Source organism: Meleagris gallopavo, chromosome 1, assembly GCF_905368555.1.
Source record: "Meleagris gallopavo chromosome 1, MGAL_WU_HG_1.1, whole genome shotgun sequence".
Classification (NCBI taxonomy): domain Eukaryota; kingdom Metazoa; phylum Chordata; class Aves; order Galliformes; family Phasianidae; genus Meleagris; species Meleagris gallopavo.
Window position 1 is genome coordinate 86736389 of NC_139404.1, and position 11937 is coordinate 86748325.

Here is an 11937-nt window from a genome sequence, read left to right on the forward strand (position 1 = left end):
CATCTTCCTGCCGCGGGCACGGAATGGGAGTGGCAGGGGCGGTGTCATGGTGTGGTCTGTCGTTCTGCCTCGTGAGGCTCTTTTGTCGGGATGGACCTTAGTTTGCCTGAGTAAAATCGGTAGTGTTGCATGCAGTTAAACATCGAGCTGCTCAGTGATACCGCAGTCTGACGCATAATAACCCAGTTTCAGGCTCTGCAATGAATGAATGGACACCTACAGCTAGGTCAGGTTGCTCAAAGCCCTGCCCAGCCTCACATTGGTTGTCTCCAGGGATGGGGCATCCTCCACCTCTTCGGGCAACCTCATCACCTTCGCTGTAAAAAACTTCTTATGTCCAATCTAAATGTCCCTGCTTTTAGATTGAAACCATTTCCCCTTATCGTGACACAACAGACCCTGCTAAGGAAAGTCGTTCAATAAACAATAAAGATACATAATAAGAAATAAATCTATCTGGTATTAATAAGAAAGAAATTTAACTGATATTACTAATACAAATACTCATACAAATTGACATAGCTGAAATACTACCCATATATCCCTACTATGAAGTAACATCCCAAACAAAATAACAGAATTTAGAAGTTTTAAGCATCAAATGATGTCAATGGAATTTTTATTGCATATATTTTCTATCATCATATATCAGTTTTGCCATACGCTATTGCATATGAACATTCATTTATTATCTTCACAATGCTTTCTAACATTCACAAATTCACAAAATCACAGAATCATAGAGATTGGAAGAGATGTCTGAGATTATCTGGTCTGTGTATGTCTGACCTACTGAATTTATTTTGTTGTCCTCTTTTTCCTATATTTTAATTAAAAAAAAATTGCTTCTTATATAAATTAACTATATTATATATTTTACATGTGGCCCAAGACAATTCCTCTTCACTCAGTGTGGCCCAGGCAAGCCAAAAGGTTGGACACCCCTGAGTGCAAACCCAGCTAAAGCAGTTCTCTACAGCTGGTTGCACAAGAAAGCATCCAGACAAATCTTGAATATCGCCTGAGAAGAAACCTGCCTCTCTGGGCAGCCTGTGCCAGTCCTCTGTCACCCTCAAAGTATAAAAGTTCTACCTCGTGTTCATATGGAACTTTCCGTGTTCCAGTTTGTGCCCATTGTTCCTTTTCCTGTTGCTGGACACCACTGTAAAGACCCTGGCCCCATCTACTTGACAGCTGTCTTTAGATATATGATTTATAAAATAACAGATTGTACGTTTCAGCAATAGGCATCTTGGACTGTTTGCTAAAAAAAAAAAACAACAAATACACATACACAAGCAAACAATTATGCACACCCTTTCCCCCATATACTTATCCACATGTCAGGAAAACTAATTCTCCTAATGATGCACAAAAAATACTTTGTGTTGGGCCTACTGGGGCAAAATGCAGTTGCTCTGTTAATCTACAAAAGGCACTAATTCCAGAGGTATAGATACGTAGCTTTGAATGTCCAACTGTTAATTCTCTCCAGTTGATGTGCTGTGGCACAGCCTAAGATGGGGTCTTTCCAATTCATCAGGTTGCAGATCATTCAAGGTAAGACATCAACATAATCACTTTCATCAATTTCTGTAAAGAAATAAAGAAAAAAGCAGATCTTGTCATTGCTAATTGCTTTTCTGAAAGACTCCTCTAAGCAAGATGGCATGTTGTCATGTTGTCATGTTGCTATGTAGATACTGTTAATTCAGTTTGACTTCTCAGTATTCTGTCTGCTATTTCAGAACTAGTGTTTAGACTTAGTTTCCTATGGACTGGGCCTTCCAGGCCACTCCACATGTGGAAGCAAAGCCGGTATTGCCCTTTCTAAATCAGCAAGCTCTGTAATTAAATGGTTGTATCCACATGAGACCCTGTCTTCCTGACAAAGTTAAATGTCCTAAATCATATATGGTCTGTAATTCAGATCAGTAGCACAGGTAGCTATGACTGTAGTGTAAGACAGCTTTTGTTCTTTAGATACCCCCAACAGAAAATATCCCCAACAGAAAAGCCCTTAGCTGGGAGGAGAGCTCGAAAAACCATCTTAGACCTTGTTAGAGTTTTTATTATTGTTGTTATTTTTTTTTAGAATCCAGGGAAAAGGCAGAAACAGAACACTTGTAGCCACCCTCAGAAAAGTGGTTCTTGGTCTAGAACACAATATTAAAAGCTAGCTAATGACCAGTAGTGCAACCCCAGCGACTAAATTGTCTGATTCCAGATCTGTGATCCTGAGCACAAGGATGTATACTTCTTATTTTCAACATGATAACTAAAAAAGGTCATGTTCTAACACAAATCAGAATAATCTACAAGCTAGATTTTGGTATAAAAGTAGCTTTTGACGTGGACAACAAAGGACAGCCTCAACTCTCACTGAAATATAAGGGCCTGTCAGCTTGCCAGAACCACATTGCGTAAAACTGTTTCTTAGTCTTCTGTAGTCTAAGAGCACTGATACTCATGGAGTGAGTTTTGGGCAATACCATGCTTTGCCATCTGTATCTTTTTTAGTTTTATTCTGTTAATTTATGGTGGATGAATGTATGTAACCTGTGACCTAGAACTAAGCAGTTTCCAGTGAACGTAAAAAGGAAGGATCTTGAATTTCTGTCCATGCAAGCTTGTCTCAGAGGATACATAACAGTTATTCACCTGTCAATGCAATTGTTGTCTTAATGAAATGACAGACTAAACTAGATTTCTCACCATCATAAACGTCATCATTTCCTAACTTGAACTTCTGGCTTCTTCGTGAGGAGCTTGTTTTCTTGACTGGGTAGCGAAGCTTTGTTACTAGCCCTTGGTTTGGCTTTTCATAGTTATATATTAAATCCTTTAACGTTCTGAAGACCTTTTCTGGTACACCTTCAGAAGTCTGTAAGGAAAGAAAAGCTAAGTTTGTTTGAAATTGTATTTGTAATCTGTAATGAAAAGAAATGTGCATAACTTGTTCACCAAAGGACGTTTTGTAAACCTGTATGGTGACAGAATACTGTTTCTAAACACAAGAGGGACACCTGTGTGGTAGTGTGGTTATGGTACCAAGCATAACCTCCTTCACCAGCCCCGCTTGTGTGCGCTGCAGCCAAGGGAAAACTATTTAGTGCTCCCTACCTGGCTTCAGATCACAGGCTTCCCATCCTAGAAAGAACAGATGTTACCTCCTTCATTCCAATAGCTGATGTCTGTAACTACCCCTCTCACAGCCCTGCAGGTCTGACTATGTCTCAGTTCTTCCCTTTGGGAATTCCTGAAGGGACTTAAAACAAAATTCACATTGTTTCACATCATATTTAGCCGTTCAGGAAAAAAAAAAAAAAAAAAAAAAAAAGGATTTCAGTCAACTACAGTCCAAGCGCTATGAAATTTAACTCTTCATCACAAGCCATGTGTTTTACTCTTTCCTTGCAAAAGAACAGAACCAGTTGCTGCCTTCTGGGAAGCCATGGAGATCACAGTCCCCAGGCAAGTGACTTGCTCCCTGCATGTGTCCTTCAAGACTTGGTCTGTGTCACCAAAAAGGTTTTACGATATTGCTGTCCTGCAAAAACCACTTAAACATAGATCCCTACCAAGGGTACTGAAGAAGTTTCATACTCAATGTTAAAATGGTGATGAGGATAAGCAAACTATTTTCTGTATATATTCTGGAGGTTTAAGTTCTAGGAATTATTGCTATGGAATCAAAACTTAAACTGATAACAATTTTTCGGTTGAAGATCTAAAACCATTCACCACTACTGCTTCTAGATAGTCTATTAGATATTATGACTCCTGTAGCTATTTCTTTATTGCTAAATACGATAAAATACAAAGTTTAAGCTTGGCTCAATCCATTACAGCATTGTTCAGTAGAGTGAAAGCATTACAGACTTCCCTCTGGTCTTAGAACACAAATTTATGGAGAACATATTTAATTCCCATTTAAAATGTTGGATTTGGACAACTATGCAACAAGCAGAAGCCAAGAGTTTTATGCTATATTAGCATGACTGAGAAAGGACACCTGCAGAAGCAGCTAACGCATCTAGGCGCTCAAATGAGCACCAGCTTTCACTTTTAGGTAGGAGTTTGTTATTTGCATCAGGCTTGTCCAAATTTGTGGCCAGCATAGGAAACTGCCAAGGCCAAACATGGATGACACTCCTAAGCAGGGGAACAGAGTCCTCACAACTGACTTTTAACAAGTAGACTGAACTGCTTCTGCAGCACCGCCTTCATGTAATTTGCATGGAGACTTTTGCAACACTGTCAGTTTCAAGAAAGTAGTGAAAGAGTAAGTACATTAACAAGCTCTAATCACAGCGAGGGTCCCACTTGCACTACCAGTCATTAAAAGTCAATGAGGCTTTGATTTCACTTTAACACTATCTGGAGATGCATAATTTCCCTTTTCTTTTTTCTTTTTTTTTTTTTTATCTTCCCTTCAATTCATTGTAGATTGAATGCCTCTGCCCCTGTGCACTGGCTTTGGCTGGGATGAAGTTAACTTTTTTCAAAGCACCCTGTATGGTTCTGTGTTTTGAGTTTATGACTAAAGCAGTGTTGTTAACACAACGTTTTGGCTTTCACTGAGCAGTGCTTGCTGAGTACTGAGGTTGTTTTTCCACCTTGCTCTCCCAGTGAGTAGACTGGGGGTGTGCAAGAAGCTGGGAGTGGACACAGCTGAACTGACCAGAGGGGTATCTCATCTCTCAAGGCATTATGCTCAACTTTAAAAGCTTGGAAAAAGTGGGGATGATTGTGATTTATGGCAAGTAATCATTTACATGTGCTGAGACCCTATTTTCTGGGAAGCAGCTAAACATCTATTTGCTGATGGGAAGTAGTGACTAAATTTCTTATTTGCTTTGCTTGCATATATCACCTATTGTATCACCTGCCTTTTATCTTCATCTATTAGTTTTTTCAATCTTGCTTTTCCTATTTTCTTTCCATCAACAACGTGTTGGGAGAAGTAGGGTGGTAGCAAGCAGCTGTGGAAATGTTGGTCAGGGTTAGCCTACTACATCTTAGAAAGTTCATGGCTGGACCTCACCCTTGAAAAAAACCAATCAATATCCCCATCATCATCAATATGCTATTTTCAGTATATTTTAGTAAACCAAAATAATCTGACTTAAAAACCAGAAGAACAGAAGTCTTCTTTCACATTCATGGCCAGGCCCTGCAAGGAAAATTAAGTTTGAAAAAACTTAAAGAGTTTATTGTCTGCTGATAGGTGTGAAAGCAAAACCCAGAAGAGTGGCTGTAATCCAAAATAGATTACTTTTTTTGTCAACAAATCATTCAGCTCTTCATGGGAAATTGTATCTTTCATACTGAATCCAAACCACTAATAAGCAAGAGTGACCAGCGTATGACATTTTGGTGTGTCCTTTGTAAAGTGAGTTTGATGACCTCATTCAACTTAAATGCTACTTAATTGTTGGAAGTCCTGTTGACTATTCCTATTCCCAGTCATGGGTTGATCCAGTTTTTAAAATGTCCTCTAGGCTTGCCTATAAATTGAAAATTCTTTGTGTAGGGATTTTATTGATACATAAGTCTGTTCTTATGCATATTCCAGCAGCAAACAGTATTATCTGAAGTCATTACTTTCGGTGCCACAGAAAAGCATAGAATTATAGATATTGTGGTGGCTTCACTCTGATGAGCAGGTCTTTTAAAATCAAGAAGTTTGATATTCAGAACCCCTAGATTCTAAGTGTCATGGCAGAGCTTCCAAATAGAAAAAGCTAATTAGGAACAGAAGTGCTAAGAGCTATAGATTTTTTCTTCAATAATAATAAATATAATAATAAATATAATAAAATAATAAAAAAGAAATGGTCAAATCAGGAAATAGCTGGTCAACAAATAGTTGATTCATTTAGATTATAAGGGATTTCCACAAAGATAATATCTACTTATAAGCTCGCAAGTGTAATGTCAGAAAGTCAAGAAATAGCAGAAAAGGAAGTTGGAAATGCGTAAGTTGTTTTGAAAGTAATGCCTCCTATTTATTTTCATGGTACAACAGATATGAAAGAACACAGTAACACTATTTGATGAAGCAAATTCTCAGCTATGAAACACTATTTTTTAATATAGAATCATCTTTAGCTATGTATTTTCACTAGTGATGAACAAGAGCCAGTGTGCTGAGCTCATAAAAATGTGCAGTAGCAGTGGTGACCCACTGTTTCACAACTGTTATTACAGCATTCCTGGAAGGAAAATATTGCCTGCACAGTCCAGCTTTCCTCAGCCTAAGCAGATGGAAATCAGCAGGTGCCAAATCCGGACAATACAATGGGTATGGTAGGACAGTACAGACCAGATTGACAGTGTGCTCCATTGTCTTCAAACTGGTACCTAGCATTATTGTGTTGCAAGAGAAACACTTATTCTCTGGCCCAAGTGTGGAATTTCAAGCCGTCAGCTTCGTCAGTATTGTGATGTAGTAGCCAGAGTTGATGGTTTGTGCAGGTTCCAGGAAAATTCAGAAGGATCACCCCTTTCCTAACCCAAAAGACAAGGCACAGTACTATACCAGCTGAGGGCTGTGTCTTGAACTTTTTCTTTGATGGAGAATTCATGTCACCACTCTATGGACTGCCATTTTGACTGTAGCTCATACTGGTGACACCACATCTTATCACCAATAAAGATGAGATTGAGAAAACTGACACCTTCAGCCTCATATTGGTTCAATAAGTCCTTACAAACTTGCATACAGTGTTCATTCTATTCCTGTGTGAGCACTCATGGGACTCACTTGGTGCAAACTTTGCAATATACCAGCATTGCCACCATCATTTCCAATACTTTGAAGCTGATATTCAGCTCCATGTTCGTAATCTGCCAATTTGTTTGGATGATCTGGTCGAGGCACTGTTCATTTTGTGGTGTGGCAGCTGTGCGTGACCCTCTAGAATGTGGCTTCTTTTGCCTTGCTGTCCCCACTGCTGAAACACACCACCTACCACCTCACTGTGCTCACATCCACTGTTTGGTCTCCATAAACATTCGGCACATGTCAATGGATGTAATTTTTTCTGCATGGAGGAAACAGAATCACAGAATCACAGAATTGTAGGGGTTGGAAGGGACCTCTAGAGATCATCGAGACCAACCCCCCTGCCAAAGCAGGTTCCTTACACCAGGTCGCACAGGTAGGCGTCCAGGCGAGACTTGAATATCTCCAAAGAAGGAGACTCCACAACCTCCCTGGGCAGCCTGTTCCAGTGCTCCGTCACCCTCACCGTGAAGAAGTTCTTACGCACATTCGTGCAAAACTTCCTGTGCTGCAGCTTATGTCCATTTCCCCTCGTCCTGTCTCCACGTACCACTGAAAAGAGACTGGCCTCTTATCTGAGGTGTGGTGGCCTCTGGCAGCCGCTATGGCCGCCACACCTCAGATATTTATAAACCTGGATCAGGTCCCCTCTCAGTCTTCTTTTCTCAAGGCTAAACAGACCCAGTTCACTTAGCCTTTCTTCATAGGGGAGATGTTTCAAAACACATCATATCCAGACAGCCACCTTTCCTTCATCCGCACTTCCATTTCAGATGCCATTTGTCAGACTGCCCCTCTGCTGCTATCTGTTGCATAGCAACAAAATGTAATAGAATATTGGTGGGAAGGTTTAACCTCTACTACCATACCACCAACATCCGCCTCTGACATTGCTGGCCAACGTAATAAAATAGGAGGCATTACTTTTGGAGGAGGCTTCCTGTTTTATAAAGTAATCTTTTCAAGTGTATTACTTTTAAAAATTCATTAAAATTTAAAATAATGAGGTCTTTACAGATGAAATGAGATCTGCTTACCTGTATTTTATATCCTTCGTATTCCCTGAAGATACGATAAGTGTAGATGACTTTTTCAAAGCTGTGAAAAACATTGTTGTATACATTATGTTTGTGTAAACTGTTCAGACTACAGGAAAGGGCTTAGACTACTACAGCTAAATATCACAGTCAGGTATTGGTTTTGTTTGCTTGCTTGTTTTTTTTTGCTTGGGAAAGACCTTGAGAAATCACGTTCACATCAGCTAACTGCCTGAGCTCTCCTCCTGCTTCTTAAGTCCATTTTTTATGTTAAGTTTCATATGACTACAGCTTCAATAAAATAAATCTGGTAATTCAAAGTAATGAAAATGCTTCTGGTTATGTCCAGAAAGAGGTGGAAGTCGCTGTTACTTGTTCATAGACAGTAAAGCACAAAACAGAACCGAGAAGCCCACTGAAAATTGCCACGCATGTAAAAGAAGAGTCTTTGCTTCTATAGGATGCCTAATTTCTTGTTCACCATCAGCAGAATTGCTTTACCATGTTAGAAACCACTTTGTACAAATGTCAACATGGAATAAAATGCAGGCAAAGGGCAGACTCATGCATCATTGATAACCTCAGTGTCTCCATCAGCAGCGAGACAAAGGGGAGCTGTAGCTTGGATGTCTCTCAGATTCCAGTAAGGTTAGACATACTATACATACAGTCTTTTTAGGCTAGAATGACAGTGTTAACATGTACCCCACCTAAAAAAATGGAGCTACTGTGAAGACCCAAATTGCTGCAGGGGAAAGTGAAGTATTCTTCTTTCCCTGAATTCGTACCTTAGGGGAAAAAGAACAGGCTTCAAACTATCAACTCCGTAGGAAATGTTGCCTTTCAAAAGACTGATCTGCACCTTAAAACAAGAGAGAATTACCTGGGATATGACACAAGATTACTGTGTTATATGGAAACAAGAACAGTGGTGTGAAGTGACATTCTGAAATGCTGTCTTTGGGAATGTCTTCTATTGTACTATAGAAGTTGGGAAGGATGGGAGAGGAGGGAGAGTGAAAACCACATTAGTCAAAGTAGCAGTAAGGAATGATTTTGTAAGAAAACCTGCAGTTCACTTTTCATATGAGATCTACTGGCATTCCTCTGTAGAGAACAAGTGATTTATTTGCTGTGGCATACACAGGAGTGAGAAGTTGTAGAATGCTTTTTCTGTAAGCAGCTTTCCTTAGGCCCACAAGTAATCCTCCCACTGAGCCATCTATGCCTCCACCTGTTCCAGATGCAATCACTATTTCAAACTCAAATGTATTTAACTAGATATGCATATCCAGCATATCCAGAAGAGAAGATATGATATTAGGGACAAACAACTGGGCTAAGTCTCTGACCCACAGCGCTAAAAGAAAAAACAATGGAGGAAGGAAGGGAAATCACATTTTTAACAGATGCCGGGACTGGAAATATCTGCAATAGCATTATCGACACATGTGATAAGATGTATGAGACTGAGATAGAAAAGCAAAACAAATGGGATTCTAGAGTTCAAAAATTGAGAAAAGTTTTCATATTTTGAAATATGTTTACTCTAAAATTTGCAGATAACTTTCAAAGTAAACCCAGCTCAGGCCTTTATATAAATAATTTGATTCCATATACTTTCATTCTCTCATCTGTTTTCCTTGCTTTCCAATACAATACCTCTCTAAACTGTAACTTGCAGTTGTATTACAAGAAGAATGTTAAATTCTTAGAGAAATGGCAGTAGAAAATGTCCTCCACTCACCACAAAACGACAACACGAGCTCTACTTTTAGGAAATTGCTCTTCTTTAGCATTTCCTAGAGTTTTGATTGTTATTATTTTAATAATATGCAAGCATTTGAACATTAAGGATACTGATGGCTTTGGACACATTTTATCAACAGAAATGAAAACTTTTTATCAAATATAGCAATGACAGCTGTTCAGAAGATGAACTGGAGATCATGATAATCACCAAAAAAGGCAGTAAAGCTGCAGAAAGATATAAACCGCAACAAAACAGCAACAAAAAAAAACAATATCTGAAAACAGGTAATTTTAGTTGGTATGCATGTTCATTGGAAAGATTTCAGCTATAGCTGAATGAATTGAGCTGAGAGGGAGAATCTTAGGGCAAAAACCTAGTTATGGGGACTTGCATGTAAATGGATGTTTGTTCTGCAAAGAACCTACTCTGCTCTCTGAAGAATTTACTATGGACTGGGACTAGTTCTAACTTCCACTCAGAAAAGGTTAACTTTGACTACCTCTTTTTTTTTTTTCTTTTTTTTTTTTCCCCTCCATGAGGTACCTGTAAAAATTCACAAGTATCTGGCTTATGAGCGTTTATAAAAGTCATTCATTCTTTAAACATAGTATACAAGTAAAAATAAAACACAGAAGTGAAAAACAATAATCTAAATGGATTGTTTCTAAACTTATTCTTTGTCAATCAAAATTTGAAAAGCTGTTGTCCGTATATTACTTGACTGCTACAGTTATTTTAACATAAAATGAACATGAAACTGCCATTACAATGAAAACTTCTGATTCCAAATCAACTATTAAATACTTATAAACAACTGCATATTATGATTCAAATTAACAAACTGACTGGTGTAAGGACAAGGGAGATCTTGTAGACTCGTAACTGATTCGTATCTCATCTGCCATTTCTCCTTACTCGTCTTTGTCATTCCCAGATGATCCTTTCTTCTACTCACCAACCCAGCAGTACTCCATTTTCTCCTCCCTTTTTCTCCCTTCTCCTTTGATTTGTTTCAAAAGCATTGAGATTTTGATTATTGATAAAAAATATTTCTGACATTTCTGAGCTAATTATATGTTGTGCTAATTTTTTTTTCATGTGACTCTCAAACACACCATCAAGAAAAGTGTAAAATTTTATAGGTTCACACAAGAAGGACTAGTTACTAGTTCATCAACTCTGAACTTACTAAGAACAGATTGACTATTTATGAAAAATGTAAAACAGACTTTATAAACATGAAAAAAGTACTGTTCCCAACAGGAAAAGAAAATAATCCAATTTTAATTGTCTTAAGCTAAGCAGTTTTCTATTCCCATCTTGTTCATGGGCTGGTCATGAATTTGAGTAGGACTGACATCTTTCTGTCTTAGCTTATCTTCTTCATCAGATGAACTTTGTGGGAAACACAAGGCTAATGTTTCATCAGGTAATCAGCATGCATATGAAGAAGAAAATGTTTTATGTCCTTACTATGAGACTTTTCTGTGTCTCAGTAGTGCTAGAATGATATTTACTCATTGTTATAACAGAGGTAGCAACTTTGAGTGAAGTTCTTATCACCGTGTTTTGGCAGGCTGAGGTATTTTCTCTGGCCTCTCTCTGTTGTCTGCAGAGAGACAACAGCATCAGCAGAGAACCGTTCATCCATTCTCTGTTGTATGAATTGTTTTTACAAATGTCACCCACTCACCACTCACTGTAAAGAAAACCCAAGGCAACCAACATCACTTGAATACATCTATAGACATATTGTTAACATTAGGGAAGAACTATTAATGTTAGAAAAGGAGAATTCTTAGTTTTGAATCTATTTGAAAACTCGTAAGAAATTTAATATTAAAATACTTACAGAACACACAGACACAAGGCTCCAGCCACACTTTCACTCTCTCGTATTAAATAGCTACCATTCTTTCCTTTCTCGCACAGCAGTTCTTCACATGCTTTTTTTGATATCTTTCCGTGAAAAAATGGGAACTCCATGGACAAATAGAAACAAGGTCTCTTGTCTTTCAGACCAATTCTAGAAAAAGCCAGAAGACTGTCATTAAAAGAAGACTTATTCTAAAAGCAGCTGTTAAGAAGTGAAACTGGAGGTGCGAAGTAGGGTCATGGCTTCATGTTGCTGTAATTGGTCTGTCTGTAGCACAGTTAGTCATCAGCTTAATGCTAATGAGCACAGTGAGGGCAGGGCGGGAAATGGGAAATGATTCTTCTGCACTGTTAACGGTCCATGTCAGAAAAGAAGACTTTTCTGGCAGAGCTAACATTTGGTTTGTGTATCACATTTCTAAGCTATGCAGTAGTTTAGCAGACACCTAAGCACAGTCACATTTTAAAGTTAAATTTTATAT

General features: G+C 38.5%; 1 protein-coding gene across 1 annotated transcript; it reads right to left on the reverse strand.

Annotated features, from left to right (window-relative positions):
- Positions 1-767: 767 nt before the first annotated feature.
- Positions 768-11691, reverse strand: LOC146545491 (SH2 domain-containing protein 1B-like). Its single transcript, XM_085239503.1, has 4 exons — positions 11433-11691; positions 7828-7888; positions 2716-2884; positions 768-1593 (listed from the first exon to the last, which is right to left on the reverse strand). The coding sequence occupies exons 1-4, from the start codon at positions 11564-11566 to the stop codon at positions 1556-1558; spliced, it is 402 nt and encodes a 133-aa protein (XP_085095629.1). The 5' UTR covers positions 11567-11691; the 3' UTR covers positions 768-1555.
- Positions 11692-11937: the final 246 nt, after the last annotated feature.

Coding starts and splice junctions, on each gene's coding strand:
- LOC146545491 (XM_085239503.1), bottom strand. CDS start 11,566: ATGGAGTTCCCATTTTTTCACGGAAAGATATCAAAAAAAGCATGTGAA. Junction 7,889..11,432: donor GCCTTGTGTCTGTGTGTTCT/GTAAGTATTTTA, acceptor TGTTTTTCACAG/CTTTGAAAAAGTCATCTACA. Junction 1,594..2,715: donor AAATGATGACGTTTATGATG/GTGAGAAATCTA, acceptor ATTTCTTTACAG/AAATTGATGAAAGTGATTAT.